This window comes from Elephas maximus, chromosome 2 (genome assembly GCF_024166365.1).
Source record: "Elephas maximus indicus isolate mEleMax1 chromosome 2, mEleMax1 primary haplotype, whole genome shotgun sequence".
Classification (NCBI taxonomy): domain Eukaryota; kingdom Metazoa; phylum Chordata; class Mammalia; order Proboscidea; family Elephantidae; genus Elephas; species Elephas maximus.
In genome coordinates this window covers 235,398,145-235,415,817 of record NC_064820.1, presented here as the reverse complement: position 1 = coordinate 235,415,817, position 17,673 = coordinate 235,398,145, and the positions used below count along the sequence as shown (strand labels likewise).

Sequence of the window (17,673 nt, the reverse complement as noted above, 5' to 3'; positions counted from 1 at the left end):
TCAATTAAGTCATTTTTTGACAAAATAAATAAATTACAAAAAAGTCTAAAGGAAAGCTCATCCATTTGGACGCTGGACAATAAAAAGCTATGTTGTTAACTATGGTTGTAATACAGGCCAGGCACAGATAGGCCATGGAGCCTTTCCACTGAATAGCAAAGCTTCGTTAGGTCCCCTGACAGCCACTCATACGGGGACACATAAGTGGCCTTGCAATTCTAGTAAAAATTTACCACTGAAGATAATTTGGGTGTATCTTAAAAAAAAAAAACATAAAACCCGTTGCCATCGAGTTGATTCTGACTCATACCGACCCTATAGGGCAGAGTAGAACTGCACCATAGGGTTTCCAAGGTGGATTTGAACTGCTGACCTTTTGGTTAACAGCTAAGCTCTTATTCACTGTGCCACCAGGGCTCCAAAACATAACCATATGGACTTTTGTATCATTTTGCTTTAGAATTCTGAGACTATTTTAAAGTCTTTAATTGTTGGGTGAAGAAAAGGAACCTTGTATGACCGAACACGTCTACTATATGTCATCAGCTATTTAGAACCTTTTATCACCTATACCTAGGTTATGTTGTCCTCTCTCGTTTTTAGATGTGTATAAAGGTCTGGCTCCATAGCTCACCTTCATCTAGGGCCTATGAAGTCCCTGCTTTCTTTTTGCACCAAAAGGAGTGGTGAGGGATGGGTGGTTTCCTCCCATTTTGGGGGGACTTAGAAGTGAGCAGCCCACCTTCCATATAGACCAAAGGGGATCAAATAGCCACGGGAGATATTTCTTCTGATCGGGACCAGAGCATTCTTGCCCCTCGCTCATCAGGAGGCTCCTTCCATCTTCCTCCCTGAAATTCCTCCCTGAAATTCCTCTATTGTTTTCTTTCTTTTTCCTCTAATGAGTGGGAATGACAGCCATCTCTACCTTGGTCTTCACATACAAGGTAAAAAAAAAAAAAAAAGTAGCACGGCTAAAACATGTGTTCCTTTATGATTTAAAAAAAACTGAAATTCTTAGTTAACTAGGCACTAGCAAACCACACATTAAAGTTGAAAAACAGGACTTTCAAAGACACATAAGGATATAAGGAAAAAACAAAGAAGCAATCATACTCCACAGATATGAGGTTACAATATGAGTGGCTTTTACTCGTCAATGATATTATTATTTAACGTAATATTATGTGTGCTTTTATGTTCTGAGTTTTGTTAATTTTGTTATTTATTTATTATTTATGTACAGGTGCCAATGGACCAGGTTCCAAATGTGTTCAGTACAGGCTATGGAAACACTTCCTGTACGACAACAGCAGGGACAGCTTCTGTGGAAAATCTAAAAGTTCCTGAAGATTTTTCAGGTAACAAAGTCTTCCCTCCCCATTTCTGCTGTTATGACACCCCCCCAAAAAAAACCCCAGTGCCTTTGAGTCGATTCAGGCTACATCATTATACTTTGTTAGTATAAGTCTGTGCTTATTATTTATGCATTTGTTGTTGCATTGCTTGTGGAACTTAACTGCTAAGTTTGTTGTTGTGTGCTGTCAAGTCAATTTTGATTCATAGAGACCCTATTAAGTTTACCCCGTGAGAATACACACAACTGGTCCTTATATTTGCCTATACCATATAGGGTCGCTGAGTCGGAATCAACTTCACGGCACTGGGTTTGGTTTTTTGGTTTTATCACCTTTATTGGAGATCTCTTTTTCTTTTTTTTTCTACTTTCCCACATGCAGAAGAATAACTGTGTAGTCTTCTTCTTCTGTCTTCAAAACTCCGTTAATTTTTTTTTTTTTTTCAGAGAAGGTATGGTGGTTATGAATTCCCACAACTTTATTTGGCAATGTCTTGATTTCATTCTAATTTTGAATGATAGCTTTGCTGAGTAAAGAATTCTTGGTTGATAAGTCTTTTCTTTCACTACTTTAAATATGTCATTCCATTACTCCTGGAGCCCTGATGGTGCAGTGCTTAAGAGACCGGCTGCTAATCAAGAGGTCAGCAGTTCAAATCCACCATCCACTCCTTGGAAATCCTACGGGGCTGTTCTACTGTGGCCTATAGGATCCCTGTGAGAATCAACTAGATAGCAACAAGTTTGGTGTCATTTTCCTCCTCGCCTCCAGGGATTCTGAGGAGAAATCCACACAAGGACCATTATATGTTATATTGTACTTTACTCATGCTGCTTTCAGGACTCTCTCCTTGTCCTTGGTTTTCAAAAATTTTATTAAAAATATATCTTTGTGTAGACCTCTTTGTATTCCTTCTTTTTGGAGTTCACCTGGCTTTGTGTATTTTCAGGCTTGACTCCTCATTCAGGTCTGGGAAATATTCTGCCATTATATCTTGGAAAATTTTTATAGCTCTTTCTATCATTCTGGAAATCCAAAAATCCTAATGTTGGCTTCCTTAATTGAGTCCCACAATTCATTTGGCTTCGTTTGCTTTTTGTTGCTTTTTTTCTCTTCTTTCTCTTGAGGCTTGATATGTTTAGTTACCCTGTCTTCTAGTCCACTTATTCTGTCTTCTGTCTGCTTGAATATAATTTGAATCCTTCCCTTGTATTTTCCATTTCAAGTATTTATTTCAATTCCAGTGTTTTTTTTTTTTTTTTAATGATTTCTGTATTCTTCTTTTGAGTTTCTTGTTTGTTTGTTTTTTCCTGATTTTCATTAGTTTGTTTCCTGTGTGTTCTTTACTTTCTGTGAGGATATTTAACATTGTTTGAAGGTCCTCTGTTTTTCACACTAACCTGGCCTACATAAAACTAATTTTTGCTTTTTTATGGTTTTCTTTTAATTCAGACATTTTCTCTCATGTTCATGGATGTCTTTTTTTGTGTTTTGTTGTACTTGAGGCATTTGAGTATATTATTGAATTAATTCCAAGACTCAATCTTCTCTTTTTCTAAATCATACAATTTTCCCGCTTTCTCCTTATTTCCTTGCTCTTCTCCAAATATCAAACTCACTCTTGCTATCAAGTTTTCCAGCACCGACTCAACAGTTCTGGGGACTTGTGTCCCCTCCCCTCTTCAGTGGGAGTGAACCAGGTAGTTTTTTTGTTTGTATTTCATGGACTGTGCTTGCTTTTTCCATCTTGTATGCTGGCAGGATAGGAGGGAACCCTTTAATGAGATACAGAGTTTCCTTAGGCACCCAGTTTTAGGTTTGCGTGTAGTCTTCTCTGCCTCCGGTACCCATACATATGGCTGTCTGGCTAGCTACAGAGTCCAGGTCTCGCTGTATATCACACTCTCTTCCTTCCCAGGAACCACATGGTCCCAGATTTGACATGTCCCTTCTTAGGTCTGAGTGTACTAGCTTCACTGTTGTCGGTGCGCTCTCAGGTGGCTGGCTGCCTGTAGAGCCCTGGTCTCACTCTGTGCTGCATGATGTTCCCTTCCGGGAATGCCAGGGCACCAAGGTATCAGTGTGCCAAGGTGCCCTTTCCTAGGACCACTTTCCTATGCTTGCCTGTCTATGGGGCCCCAAATGGTGCTTGAATGTTTGAAAATTCCAAGTCTCACTGTGCTCTGTACTGGCTTCCACCCTCCCAAGTTGGCCGTGCTGTGCCTGGGAGGAGCGTGGGGTGAAGATACTCTGTGAACCCTGCTCTCTGGCAGTTAGCGTGTTACCTTTTACTTGATTCAGACTTCCCTTTGGTCCTCTAGTCCTTCATCAGTTGTCTGGAATTCTGAGGGTATTTAATGTTCCAATATGTTCTTGTTTTATTGTAGTTGTAGGGAATTTGAGGCATGGACTGCTTATACTGCATCTTGCTCTGACCCCTGCTTAACTGTTTCTTGAAACAAAGTCTTGTGAAAAGGTTTCCTTAAAACATTCATAGTTGAGTCATTAACAATAGTTGGCACTTGTATTCCACTTTCAGTTAAATATGTGTCTTAGTCATCTAGTGCTGCTGTAACAGAAATACCACAAGTGGACGGTTTAACAGAGAGAAGTTTATTCTCTCACTGTCCAGTAGGCTAGAAGTCTTAGTTCAGGGTGCCAGCTTCAGGGGAAGGCGTTCTCTGTCAGCCCTGGGGGAAAGTCCTTGTGATGGATGCATTAGCCTTCCCTCGGACTGGGAGCATCTCAGCACTGGAACCTCGGGTTCAAAGGATGCGCTCTGCTTCCGACATTGCTTTCTGGGTGGTATAAGGTCCCCAAATCTCTGCTTACTTCCCTTTCCTTTTATTTCTTGAGAGTTAAAAGGTAGTGCAGGCCACACCACAGGGTAACTCCCTTTATATTGGACCTGGGATATGACCTGGTAAGGGTGTTACAATGCCACCCTACTCCTCTTTAACATAAAATTACAATCACAAAATGGAGGACAAACACAGAATACTAGGAATGATGGCTTAACCAAGTTAATACACATATTCTTCAGAGGACATACTTCAATCCGTGACATTGCGATATGACTATACAATGGGAGATTGTATCATACTAGTACCATGGCAAGTACACAGACTTTAGTTTTCATGTTACATTATTTTACCTGTGGCTTCCACTGTGAAAATATTTGGAGGAAGTTGAGATTTAAATCAGTGCAGAGAATCTTTAAATTTTTTTTTCCTGGCAGATTTTAAGTTGGAAGAGTTGTTTTACTGTTCAGTATATCCTATGCCAGTTTGGTTTCTATCAGAATCACATTTGGATTAATTAATCTTTAAAGAAACTCAAAAATCTAGAGAGAATTTTTGATAGCATGCCTCATCAGTAAACAAATTTTGAGCATATTCCATCTAATACTACCCTAGCAGCTGTGAAGAGATGGTTGAAACCACATATAGTAAGCCTAGAGCTCCAAGATCTCAGAAAAAGTACGAAAACTGAGAAAAACACGTGTGAGTCAGGAGAAAAGAAAAGAATATTCCCAAGATTATGGAGACATAATAAAGTATTCCCAGAGATTCAAGATCACCTAGAGAATCAGAAAAGTACAAAAAAAGAAGAGAAAAAAACACTTCAGTTAAGAAAAACATCAATATTTCCAAGACTCTGAAGTGCATTAGTATAAGCCTGTAACTCATGACAGACCTGGCCAGCATAAAAGATGGTATGAACTCACTACAATAACCAGGTGAACCAGTGAAGCAGAAAACCGATTCCTTAGTAAGCCCAAAAGGCAAGAAACTGATGAGATCATCATTAAAGTCAAAACATCCCCAATGACAACAGCGATATTAAACCGTTTAAAAACTACACAACAAATTGTGCAATCAGATCACCAGCAGTCAACAAGAAACTTGGTAGTGCTCCCAGAGAGAAGCCAGAGCCTCTGAGGAGCATCAGTAAACATCTAAGGAGGCCAGGTGGATGGAAATCTGGCAGGTTAGAAGAGCCTTGTGAAGACTCCTTGGGTATACCCAGAAGATACACAGATATTACCATGCTGTGACAGAAGCTGATCCAGGCATTCCCATCAATGCAGACACATTACAGGAAAGGCAGTTTCCTAAAAGACCTGTCATAAAAGAATTCCAGTTGAAGCCTTGAGGATGCAAAAGCCAACGGAAGGTGACTCTACCGAGTGTAAAGAAAGGTTAATTCACCAACTAAAAATAAGGTAAGAGCATTACATCATCATAAAATGTCATCTTGAGTGTATATACTCAATTTCTGTATATTAATTTGTAAGAATATAATTTATAATAATTGGATATCCCTTTCCAGAAGAATTTGAATCCAAACTAATTCTATGTGATAGTAAAGGAAAAAAAATAACAGAAAAATGTTTGTGATTTTTAGAGGGACTAGAGTAATTTGAAAAAAAAAAAAAAAAAACCTAGCTAACATTATTTTTCACATTTTAAGAACTTGTGGTCGCCAAGAGGCGGAAACGACTCGATGGCACTAGTTTTTTTTTTTTTTTAAGGAAGGGGAGGAATGGTATTTATCCTCAAATGTGTGAAAAAGGGCTCAGAAAAAGGGTGGGCAGATCAATTCTGTGTATTTCCAGTCACTGCTACCAGGACCACTGCCTAGAAATAGTATAACAAATCCCAGGAATTTTTTAAAAATTAGAGCAATATAAATAAAGGGTGGGTATCCTTGAGAAGTACGTATCAGGATTGTTATAGAGATTTCTCCATTATGAGAAGTCTGATGAAATTCCAGAAATCAGGTTTTTCCTATTTAGATTTAGAAATTTTTTTTTTTATAAATGATTTTTAAACAATTAGGAGTTCATGTATTGTCCATCTAATATGGCATTTTACTACAGTGGAACTTGTTATAATTAGATTTGACTTAGATCACATTCAAGCATGGTGATTGAAATTTATCTGAAATTCCTTATTTCTGGTTTATCAGTAGAGATTTTTTATTTTCATTGCTTTGTAGGAACATACTGTCAAGGCATTACCTTGAATATCTTAGATTACTTAGAAAATAAATTAGTGTAAAGTTTTGAAATGAATTCCTCCTTGAATTTACATATGATTAGGTTGTACTTCATGTTGGGTTTTGAAAATTCCTTTGCCTATGATCAGAATTTTCTAGACATCTTCTGGTATCTTTGGGATGGACAAGAAGACATCAGTCAAGAAAACTCCTTTTGTAATCTTTGTGAAGATGGTAAGTAGTCAGTTTCCTTTACATGTTATTTTTCTAACACCATATTTACGAGTTTGGGCAAAATTGGAGGGGTTTTTTTTTTTTTTTTTTGGAATCACTGAAATCCCCGAGGTATAGGTTACCGTTGTAGCGGTTCATCTGTAATCTCTTGTCCCCAGTGTGCGCTCCCTGAGATTTTTTTTTAGCTGAAATCAAAGACGAGTTGTCATTCCTGTATGATGCTTTTGAGAAATTTACTGTGTATTCAGCATTCGGCAAGGCAGGCTGACCCTGTTTCCTTAGACTCCAGCCCACCCACCTCCCTCCTTCCTTCCTTCCTATGTTACTGTGGAGCACATCCTGGAAGCCTTGCTGTTGCATCTGTAAATACTCTGGCTATATCTGAAAAGTAAGCCTCTTAATGCATAGAACATCATTATCATACCTAAAACATGACAGTGATTTCTTAATATCATTAGATCGCCAGTCAGAGAACAACTTTACAATTTTCCAGTGAATATCAGGATGCAAGTAAGTTTCACACAGTGTAAGTGGCTGATATGTTTTCTGAAATCTCTCTTTGTTTAAATCTCTTCCTCCCTCTCCTCTCTCCAATTTATTTTTCTATTTAAGGAGCAGGTTTATTTGTCCTGTGTAGTTAGTCACATTTTAGATTTTGCTGTGTCCCTGTGGGGGTCTTTTACACCTTCCTCTGTTCTCTGTATTTCTTATGAGTGGTACATAAAAGTCGGACTTGTTCATTTGCTTTTTTCTTGTTACCAAAGGAATTATTCAGTGTAACACTACAGTCCATTCAGAAGAATAAAAAAAAAAGTGTAATAGGACGTATTCTTGTATATATTTTATACTATCAGTGTTGTTCTTGTTTTTAATTGTGGTTTAAATGAATTTACAACTTCAAGTCAGTTTCTCATTCAAAAAAGTATACACACATTGTTATGTTACCCTAGTTGCTCTCCCTACAATGTGGCAACACGCTCCTCCTCTTCAACCTGTATTTCCCTTGTCCATACAACCAGCTCCCATCCCTCTCTGCCTTCTCGTCTTGCCGTCAGACAGGAGCTGCCCACATAGTCTTATGTGTCCACTTTAGCTAAGACCCGCACTCCTCACCAGCATCATTTTATGTCCTATAAAAAAAAAAAAAATTAGTCATGTCTAATCTTTGTCTGAAGAGTTGGTTTCAGGAATGGTTTTAGTTTTGGGCTAACAGAGACTCTGGGGGCAATGACCTCTGGGGTCCCTGCAGTCTCAGGCAGACCATTAAGTCTGGTCTTTTTCCAGAACTTGAGTTCTGCATCCCACTTTTCTCCTGCTCCATCAGGGACTCTCTGTTGTGTTCCCTGTCAGGGCAGCATTGGTGGTAGCTGGGCACCATCTACTTCTTCCAGTTTCAGGCTGATGGACTCTCTGGTTTATGTGGCCCTTTCTGTCTCTTGGGCTTATATTTTCCTTGTGTCTTTGGTGTTCTTCATTCTCCTCTGCTCCACGTGGGTTGAGAGCAATCGATGCATCTTATATGGCCACTTGCTAGCTTTTAAGACCCCAGACACCACTCACCAGTATGGGATGCAGAACGTTTTCTTAATACACTTTGTTATGCCTGTTGACCTAGATGTCCCCTGAAACCATGGTCCCCACACCCCCAACCATGCAACTCTGTCACAGTGTTTGGTTTTATTCAGGAAACTTCTTAGCTTTTGGTTTAGTCCTAGCCAAAAAATTTTTTCCAGTCTGTTGGTTGTCTTTTTACTCTTTTGGTAAAGTCTTTGGCTCCATTTTTAGGAGCTCCCAGTTATCTAGGTTTTTTTTTTCCCCCAGTTATCTAGATTCTCTTCTGGTGTTGGTATATTGTTAGAAATGTTTTGTATACTCTTCAAGTATTAGGTTTCCTAGCATTGTCCCTATTTTTTCTTCCATGATATGTGTCATTTTAGATTTTATATGTAGGTCTTTGATGCATTCGAGTTAGTTTTTGTGCATGATGTGAGGTATGGGTCTTGTTTCTTTTTTCTGCTGATGGATATCTAGTTATGCCAGCACCACTTGTTAAAGAGACTGTCTTTTCCCCATTTAATGGACTTGGGGCCTTTGTCAAATATCAGCTGCTCATAGGTGGATGATTTTATGTCTGGATTCTCAATTCTGTTCCACTGGTCTATATATCTGTTGTTGTACCAGTACCCGGCTGTTTTGACTACTACAGCAGAATAATAATTTCTAAAATCAGTTAGTGTGAGGCCTCCCACTTTGTTCATTTTCGATAATGCTTTACTTCTCTGGGAACCCTTCCCTTTCCATATGAAGTTGGTGATTTGTTTCTCCATCTCATTAAAAAATGCCGTTGGAATTTGGATCAGGATTACATTGTATCTATAGATTGCTTTGGGTAGAATAGACATTTTCACACTGTTGAGTATTCCTACCCATGAGCGAGGTGTATGCTTTTCCAATTATGTAGGTTTCTTTTGTTTTCTTGTGGTAGTGTCTTGTACTTCTCTTTGTATAGGTCTTTTACATCCCTCTTCTTGGGGGCTATTGTAAATGGTATTGATTTGGTGATTTCCTCTTTGACGTTCTCTTTGTTGGTGTAGAGGAATCCAACTGATTTTTGTATGTTTATTTGTATCCTGATACTCCGGCTCAACTCTTCTATTAGTTCCAGTAGTTTTCTTGTGGATTCTTTAAGGTTTTCTGTGTATAAGATCATATAATTTGCAAATAGAGATACTTTTACTTCTTCCTTACCAATTCGGATCCCTTTCTTTCTTTTTCTAGCCTATTTGCTCTGGCTCGGACCTCCAGCACGATGTGGAATAAGAAGAGTGACAAAGGGCATCCTTGTCTGGTTCCTGTTCTCAGGCGGAATGCTTTCAGACTCGCCATTTAGGATGATGTTGGCTGTTAGCTTTGTATAAATGCCTGTTATTATGTTGAGGATTTTCCCTTCTATTCGTATTTTGCTGAGAGTTTTTATCATGAATGTTGTTGGACTTTGTCAAATGCCTTTTCTGCATCAATTGATAAAATCATGTGTTTTTTTCTTTTGTTTTATTTATGTGATGTATTACATCGATTGTTTTTCTAATGTTGAACCATCCCTGCATACCTGGTATAAGTCCCACTTGGTCATGGCGAAATATTTTTTTGATATGTTGTTGAATTCTATTGGCTAGAATTTTGTTGAGAATTTTTCCGTCTCAGTTCATGAGGGATTATTTGTCCGTAATTTTCTTTTTTGTGTGCAGTGTCTGCGCTTGGTTTTGGTATCAGGTTATGCTGCCTTCATAGAATGAGTTTGGGAGTATTGCATGGTTTCCTTTGCTCTGAAATACCTTTAGTAGTAGTGGTATTAACTCTTCTCTGAAAGTTTGGTAGAATTCTCCACTGAAGCCACTGGGGCCAGGACTTTTTTCTTGTTGTTGTTGGGAGTTTTTTAGTTACCTTTTCAATCTCTTCTTTTGTTATAGGTTTATTTAGTTGTTCTATCTCTGTTTGTGTTAGTTTGTGTAGGTAGTGTGTTTCTAGAAATCTGTCCATTTCCTCGAGGTTTTCAAATTTGTTAACAGTATAATTTTTTGTAGTATTCTATTACAACTCTTTTAATTTCATTTGGGTCTGTTGTGATATCACCCATCTCGTTTCTTATTCGGGTTATTTATTTCCTCTCCTGTTTTTCTTCAGTCAGCTTGGCCAGTAGTTTATTGATTTTTTTGGTGTTTTCAAAGAACCAGTTGTTGGTCTCTTAACTCTTTCAATTGTTTTTCTGTTCTATATTTCATCTACTAATTCTCTAGTTTTTATTACTTGCTTTCTTCTGGTACCCGAGGTCTTCTTTTTCTGTTCTCTTTCTATTTGTTCAACTTGTAGAGATAATTCTTTGATTTTGGTCCTTTTCTTCTTTTTGGATGTGTATTTTTATTGCTATAAATTGACCTCTGAGCATTGCTTTTTCTGTGTACCAAAGGTTCTTGTAGAAAGTGTTTTCATTCTTATTTGTTCTATGAATTTCTTTATTCCATCTTTTAACTTCTTCTGTAACCCATTAGTTTCTGAGCAAGGTGTTGTTCAGTTTCATGTGTTTGATTTTTTTCCCTTACTTTTTCTGTTATTGATTTCTACTTTTGTGGCTTTGAGGTCAGAAAACGTGCCCTGCAATATTTCGATGTTTTAGATTCTGTTAAGGCTTGTTTTATGACCTAATATGTGGTCTATCCTGGAGAATGTTCCATGCGTGCTGGAAAAGAGAGTGTACCTGGCTGCTGTTGGGTGGAGTGTTCCGTATGTGTCTAAGAGCTCAAGTTGGTTGATTGTGGCATTTAGATCTTCCATGTCTGTACTGAGCTACTTTCTGGATGTTCCATCCTTCCCCAAAAGTGGTGTGTTGGTCTCCTGCTATTAATGTGGCGCTATTTCTCTTTTCAATGCCGTTAGAGTAGGTTTTATGTATTTTGGAACCCTGTTGTTGGGTGTGTAAATATTTATTATGGTTATATCCTCCTCGTATATTGACCCTTTAATCGTTACATAGTGTGGTGGATTTTACTTTAGTCTACTTTGTCTGAAATAAATATTACCACTATTGCTCTTTATGATTGATGTTTGCTTGATATACATTTTTCCATCCTTTGAGTTTAAGTTTGTTTGTGTCTTTAAATATTAGGTGTGTCTCTCGTAGGCTGCATATAGACAGATTTTTTTAATCCATTCTGTCATTCTTTGTCTCTTGATTGGTGCATTTAGTCCATTTACATTCAAGGTAATTATTGATAGGTATGAGTTTAGTGCTGTCATATTGATGTGGTTTTTTGTGTCTGTTGTTGACTTTTTCCACTTAATTTTCTGTGCTGAGTTGTTTTTCTTTATATATTGTCTTTTCCTCTTTTTCAGTGTTCTTGCTTTTATATTTGCTGAGTCTTTATGTTTCTCTTGGTTTTTTTAAATTTTTATTTTGATGTGTTGTAGGATTGTTAGTTTTCTTTGAGGTTGCCTTAATATTTACGCCTACTTTTCTAAGTTTAAGTTCTAAGTTTTCTTTATATCACCTTGATTTCCTCTCCATATGAAAGATCTATGATGATATTTTTTAGCCCCTCTTTTTTTGATTTAATGCTGTCATCTTTTGCATAATGTCATCTCTCTTTCCCTGCTTTGAGTGTTTTAGCTTTATTTTTGTGATTTCCCTAATTGCATTGATATCTGGTTGCTCTGCCCTGTGTTCTAATTTTGGTTTGTTATCTGATATTGATTTCCTAACCAGAGGACTCTATTATTTATTGTAATTTTGGTTTTGTTTTTGCAAATTCTCAAATGCCCTAATTTTGCCTTCAAATTGCTGGACATACAATTTTTGGCTGGCAATTTTTTTTTCCTTCAAGTCTTTATATATATGGCATCACATTGTCTTCTTGCCTGCGTGGTTTCTGCTGAGTAGTCTGAGCTTAGTGTTATTGACTCTCCTTCGTAGGTGACTTTTCATTTATCCCTAGCTGCTCTTAAAATTCTCTCTTTATCTTTGGCTTTGGCAAGTTTGGTTATAATATGTCTTGGTGACTTTCTTTTGGGATTTACCTTGTGTGGGGTTCAATGAGCATCATGGATAGCTATCTTCTCATCTCAAGTTTTCCGCCAACAAATCTTCAGCAATTCTCTTTGTATTTTTTGTTATCACCCCCACTTCTTGTATTCCAATCACTCATAGGTTATTTCTTTTCATAGAGTCCCAGATAATTTTTAGAGTTTCTTTTTTAAAATTCTTTTATCTGATTTTTCCTCAAATATGTTGGTTTCAAGTGCTTTATCTTCAGCCTCACTAACCCTGACTTCCATTTCCTCAGTTCCACTCCTATGACTTTCTATCGAGTAGTCTAATTCTGAAATTTTATTGTTAATCTTCTGAAGTTCTGTTTGCTGTCTCTCTATGGGTTCTTGCAGCCTATTAAATTTGTCATTTTGCTATTCTCTAATCTTCTTACATTCCTCTAATGTTATGTCTGTGTGTCCCTTGGCTTATCCTGCGTTTTGCCTGATCATCTTCCTGATCGTTTGAAAAGCTCTGTATATTAATCTTTTGTATTCTACCTCTGGTAATTCCAGGAAGTTGTCTTCATCTGGGAGATCCCTTGATTCTTTGAGAGCTTGCTGAAACCATCATGGTCTGCCTCTTTATGTGATCCAATATTGACTGTTGTCTCCAAACATCAATAAGTTGTATTTATTTATTTTGTTTGCTTACTGTGTCCTAGCTTCTTGTTTTGTTTTGATATGCCCAAATAGGCTGCTCAAGTGAGCTAGTTTGATTATTAGTGCCCTTGTAGCTCTAACGTCTTGTCCCCAGATGATTAGAGCTCTTACTAGGTTTAGGAGCCCAGGAGTCTGTTTACTTTTCTTGTATGGGTTCAGCTCAGTGTCTAGGAAGTCGGTCACAAAGTGTGTGGTGCTGGCTCTCACCTACAGTCTTAGACAAGCAGGGGCGATTGTTGTAGGCACAGGTATCTGGCTGCAGTAGGCAGTCACATACTAAACAAGACAGGGAGTGAGAACTGTCCCTGTGTGTGAGGAAAGCATGTCCCTGTTCCCTAGAGCACCTAGGTTGGTGGATTTTGCCACCAGATTATGGGCACCCAGTGCTGCTGGTTTTAAGGTCTGGGAGGCACCACTTATCCTTGGACCCCTATTGCGGATGGCTAGGTGGCATGGGGAAACCACCAGTCCTCAAGCCCCTGATGTGGGTAGATGAAGACCCTGCTTAACAGGCAGAGCAGTCTGGAATGTCACAAACCTGCCTCTACGCCATATAGCTGAAACAGTTGAAGTCAGACTTCAGGTATATACCCTGTTGTACCATGCTGATGAGGGCCTGTGCTGTTGAAATGGGCTCACCCAAGACTTTGCAGGGGTGAAGGCATTCAAAGTCTGTGGGCTGCTTATGCCTGTGCCTAGACAAAGGAGCTGTTTATGCCCTGAGTTCCCAGCTTAAGGGAGCACACAGATTGTTTTTTTTTTCCCCCATTTGTTAATTTGTTTCTTCTCCAAGGGCAGGAAATGGCTCAGGACATGCAACAGTTCCTATTTTCCGTCCAGGGAAAGCTTCTATCGCTGATGCCAGTTTGGGACTTGGTGCAAAGCAAGGAACGGTCAGTTAAATGGGAGAGAATTTATTCCAAAGGGGTGTTTTTTGGTCTGCGTGTTGGATTAGACAGAAGTACTTATCTTTTACTGAAAGCATCACTTTTTGCTGATTCTGGAGGCGTGACTGAACTCTCCACCGCTCAGTCTCTCCCACTGTGGAAAATGCGTCCTGAATGTCACACTTGTGTTACTGCGCTGACGCCAGTAGATCCAGCCTACAGGGTGCCAGTTTCTGCAGGGTCAGGTCTGGCCATTCCTCCCTGCTTCTGAACCATCTCTCCCTCTCCCTGCCACTTAGTCTGATTCCTCAATTTTGCCTTTGATGTTCAGGGCTCCTAGATTGTCATATATAACCAATTCACTTGTTTTTCTTGGGTCTTTGTTGTAAGAGGGATCACCGGAAGCATCTACTACCCCGCCGTCTTGGCCCACCATCTCTTTTTCTTTTTTCATAAAATGCAATCATACAGCACATGCTTGGTTTGGAAATTGAGTTTCCGTCACGTAAGAAAATAGCATCTGCATTGCTCATTTAATCCTCTCATTCTCCCCGAGCTGGGAAGAATGGACTTTGTGGTCTTTCTGATTCTTCATTTTATTACAGCAGCTTCTCAATATGAATTTGAGTTTGAATAGGTTGTCTGTGTTGATACCACAACTTGTATCAAATTGAAGAAAAATTTCCTAATTTGTACATTCCAGATTTCAGCATTTAAATTAATAAATGTCATAATTTCTTTTGAGTATGGGTGATGGTTTCTTATACATGATGAGAAAATAGTGGCCTAAGCCTTGTGTGGTCACATCTGCTTTTCCCTTCCCCCCTACTTATTATTCCCATCCTAATTGTTTGCAGGCATTCACATAACATCCTGGCTGCAGGGGAAGTGTGATGGTCAGAGCCACGGTGGACACAGCTATAAGGTAGGTCTAACTAGAGGATACTGAGCCTGAAATGCTGGACCAAGACGACAGAATTTCATTTCATATGCACTGGGGGCTGTTGAAAGGTTGTGAGGAGCAAAGTGGCATACAGAAAATTCTGTTCTAAAAGCCTTAATCTGGGAGCCTTGCGTGGGACTCAGGAGAAGACAGATGTCTAAGAAGGACATTAAGACTGTCCAGACTTGTGGCCACGAGGGCCTGAGCTGACAAGGGAACAATGCGATGAGAAAGATGGGCAGACTGTATGGGACTGTGGATGGAGAAATGTCCAGGTTTTGCTGAAGAGTAGAGAGCATGCCCTCCTTCCCATTGGGCACCACTGGAGAATTACAGGAGGCTGACCCTCCTGTAAGAATGGCATATGGGTGAAGGGTGGCACTACAAATGAACACAGGGAAGTTCAAGGAAGCAACTGACCTTCCTTACGGTTGATGGATTAGATTTTGGAGATAGACCCATAAACCCAACGAGTGCAAAAATTGCTAAGGATGTTAGGATTCATTTGGGCTAGTGGCCGCTGCAAGTGTTCCTAGGACCCCCACGGTCCTCTAGCGAGGACCAACCTGAAGCTGTGGGACACAGCTACCAGGGAAAGGCTAAAATGCCTGGGCTCTGCTTCTTGCCCCCTCTGCGACCTCACCCCACTCAAAACACACCCATATGTTTATTCATTTGAATAAAGAACTATAGGTTAAAAGAGGACATTTAGAAAACCACATCAAATTTTAAAGTTTGGAATCTGACTTCCTTCGTGGAGAATAATTTTTTCAAAATCACACAGGGCCAGTGCTTCCTCCCCTAACACAACTGATTTGGGATAATTTCAAAAGACCCAGTGAGAATGTCCAGGAGTCAGTGTGAAACACACAGCTGACCATTGAGGCAGCCATGGTGTCCTTGTTTGTTTCATCACAAACACAGGATGTGAACCTGCTATTCCCTGTCCCTGCCAGGAGCTAATAGGATCCCAGACACTGTGCATATCCTACCACAAGAAGGCTCAAAAAACCCATGCCTGCAGACAAGTGAAGAAGAATGTGAAAGAGAAAGGGTACTTGAGAGACAGGAAGCTTAATGAGAAAGTGAGGGATGAGGGAATAGTTTCAACACTTTTTTTTTTTTGCTTGTTTGTTTCAACCCTTTCGAGCCTAATTTCATTTTTCTATGTTTTCTTCTGTGCAAGAATTTATAGCATATCCCCTTTTCAGGAAGGAGCTGCAGCAGAGGACAGGGTTCATAGGCATGATTTTTCAAATCAAAGGGTTCACTAAACTGCACCCCTACTTTGAAAACTCAGATCTAGATTATCATTTCCCAGTACCATTTTTTTTCTTGAGAAATAAAGTAATTACACCTAATGCCCTATACCCCTTGCTGTCGAGTTGATTCCGACTCATAGTGACCCTATTGATATTAAAACATATAACAAGTTATACACAAGGAATCAGAATTTCTAAGGAAGGAACCAGATATAGACAGAAAAATGACAGAGAGCTAGATATATATAAAAAAAAGAGACAGATTGACTGACTGACAGATATGCTTATCAAGTGAGGGAGTGGTTTCAAAGTCTGGTAGGGAAAAGAAAGAATTTCTGTGCTGAAAACACTGTTAGAGTTGCTTGCGATGAATTTAAAATTATTTTATTGTGGATATAAACATTAAAAGTTAGTTTTTTAAAAAAGACTTTTAGGTCAACAAAAAATCTTGTAATTCTGTTCATAAAACTAATAACTATTACAAATAATAATAGTTTACTTTTCTTACTACAGGCATGCCTCAGAGATATTGACGATTTGGTTCCAGACCACTACAAAAAAGCAAGTCACGTGGTATTTTTTGGTTTCCCAATGCAAATAAAAGATATTTTGACACTATGATCTATTAAGTGTGCAATGGCATTACATCTAAAAAACAATGGACATACCTTAATTAAAAATACTTTCTTGCTAAAAAAAGGCTAACCATCATCTGAACCTTCAGCAAGTCATAATCTTTTTTGCTGATGAAGGGTCTTGCCTTAATGCTGATGGATGCTGACTGATTAGGGTGGTGATTGCTGAAGGTTGGGATGGCTGTGACAATTTCTTAAAGTAAGACAACAGTGAAGTTTGCTACATCGTAGCATGCGATGCTGTTTGTTAGCATTTTACACACATAAAACTTCTTTTAAAATTATTGATAATCCTCTCAAGCCCTGACTCTCCTTTATTAACTAAGTTTATGTCATATTCTAAATCCTTTGTTGTTATTTCAACAATGTTCACGGCATCTTCACCAGTAGATTGCATCCTAAGAAACCATTTTCTTTGCTCGTCCATAAGAAGCAACTCATCAGCCATTAAAATTTTATCATGAGATTGCAGCAATTCAGTCACGTCTTTAGGCTCCACATCTAATTCTAGTTCTCTTGCTAATTCCAGCACATTTGCAGTTACTTCCTCCACCAAAGTGTTGAGCCCCTCAAAGTCATCCATGAGGGTTGGAATCAGCAACTTCTGAACTCCTGTTAATGTTGATACTCTGACCTCCTCCCATGAATCACAAATGGTCTTAATGGCATTTAGAACAGTGAATCCTTTCCAGAAGGTTTTCAATTTACTTTGCCGAGATCAATCGGAGGAATCACTATCTATGGCAGCTTTAAAAAAAAGCCTTAACAAAATGTATTTCTTAAATAAGACGACTTGAAATTCAAAATTACTCCTTCATCCTCAGGCTGCAGGATGGATGTTGTGTTGGCAGGCAAGGAAACAACATTAATCTCCTTATACATCACCATCAGAGCTTTGGGGTGACCAGGTGCATTGTCAATGAGCAGTAATATTTTGAAAGGAATCTTTTTTTTCTGAGCAGTTGCTCTCAACAATGGACTTAAAATATTTAATAAACCATGTTATAAACAGATGTACTGTCATCTATGCTTTGTTGTTCCACTTATAGGACACAGGCAGGGTAGATTTAACATAATTCTTAAGGGCCTTAGGATTTTTGGAATGCCAAA

The 17,673-nt window shown here is 38.8% G+C and overlaps 1 protein-coding gene and 1 long non-coding RNA gene across 2 annotated transcripts in view; both read left to right on the top strand.

Moving 5' to 3' along the window:
- The window catches only part of LOC126068652 (proliferation marker protein Ki-67-like), a 251,704-nt gene that overhangs the window by 26,386 nt on the left and 207,645 nt on the right, over positions 1 to 17,673 (top strand). The window contains exon 7 of the mRNA XM_049871407.1: positions 1,247 to 1,361. Coding sequence (XP_049727364.1) covers positions 1,247 to 1,361 — 115 coding nt within the window. The remainder of the gene's footprint in view (positions 1 to 1,246; positions 1,362 to 17,673) is intronic.
- LOC126070717 (uncharacterized) lies at positions 4,909 to 16,462 on the top strand. Its single transcript, XR_007516252.1, has 4 exons — positions 4,909 to 5,583; positions 6,509 to 6,593; positions 14,581 to 14,648; positions 16,442 to 16,462. It is a non-coding gene; the product is annotated as an uncharacterized LOC126070717 (long non-coding RNA).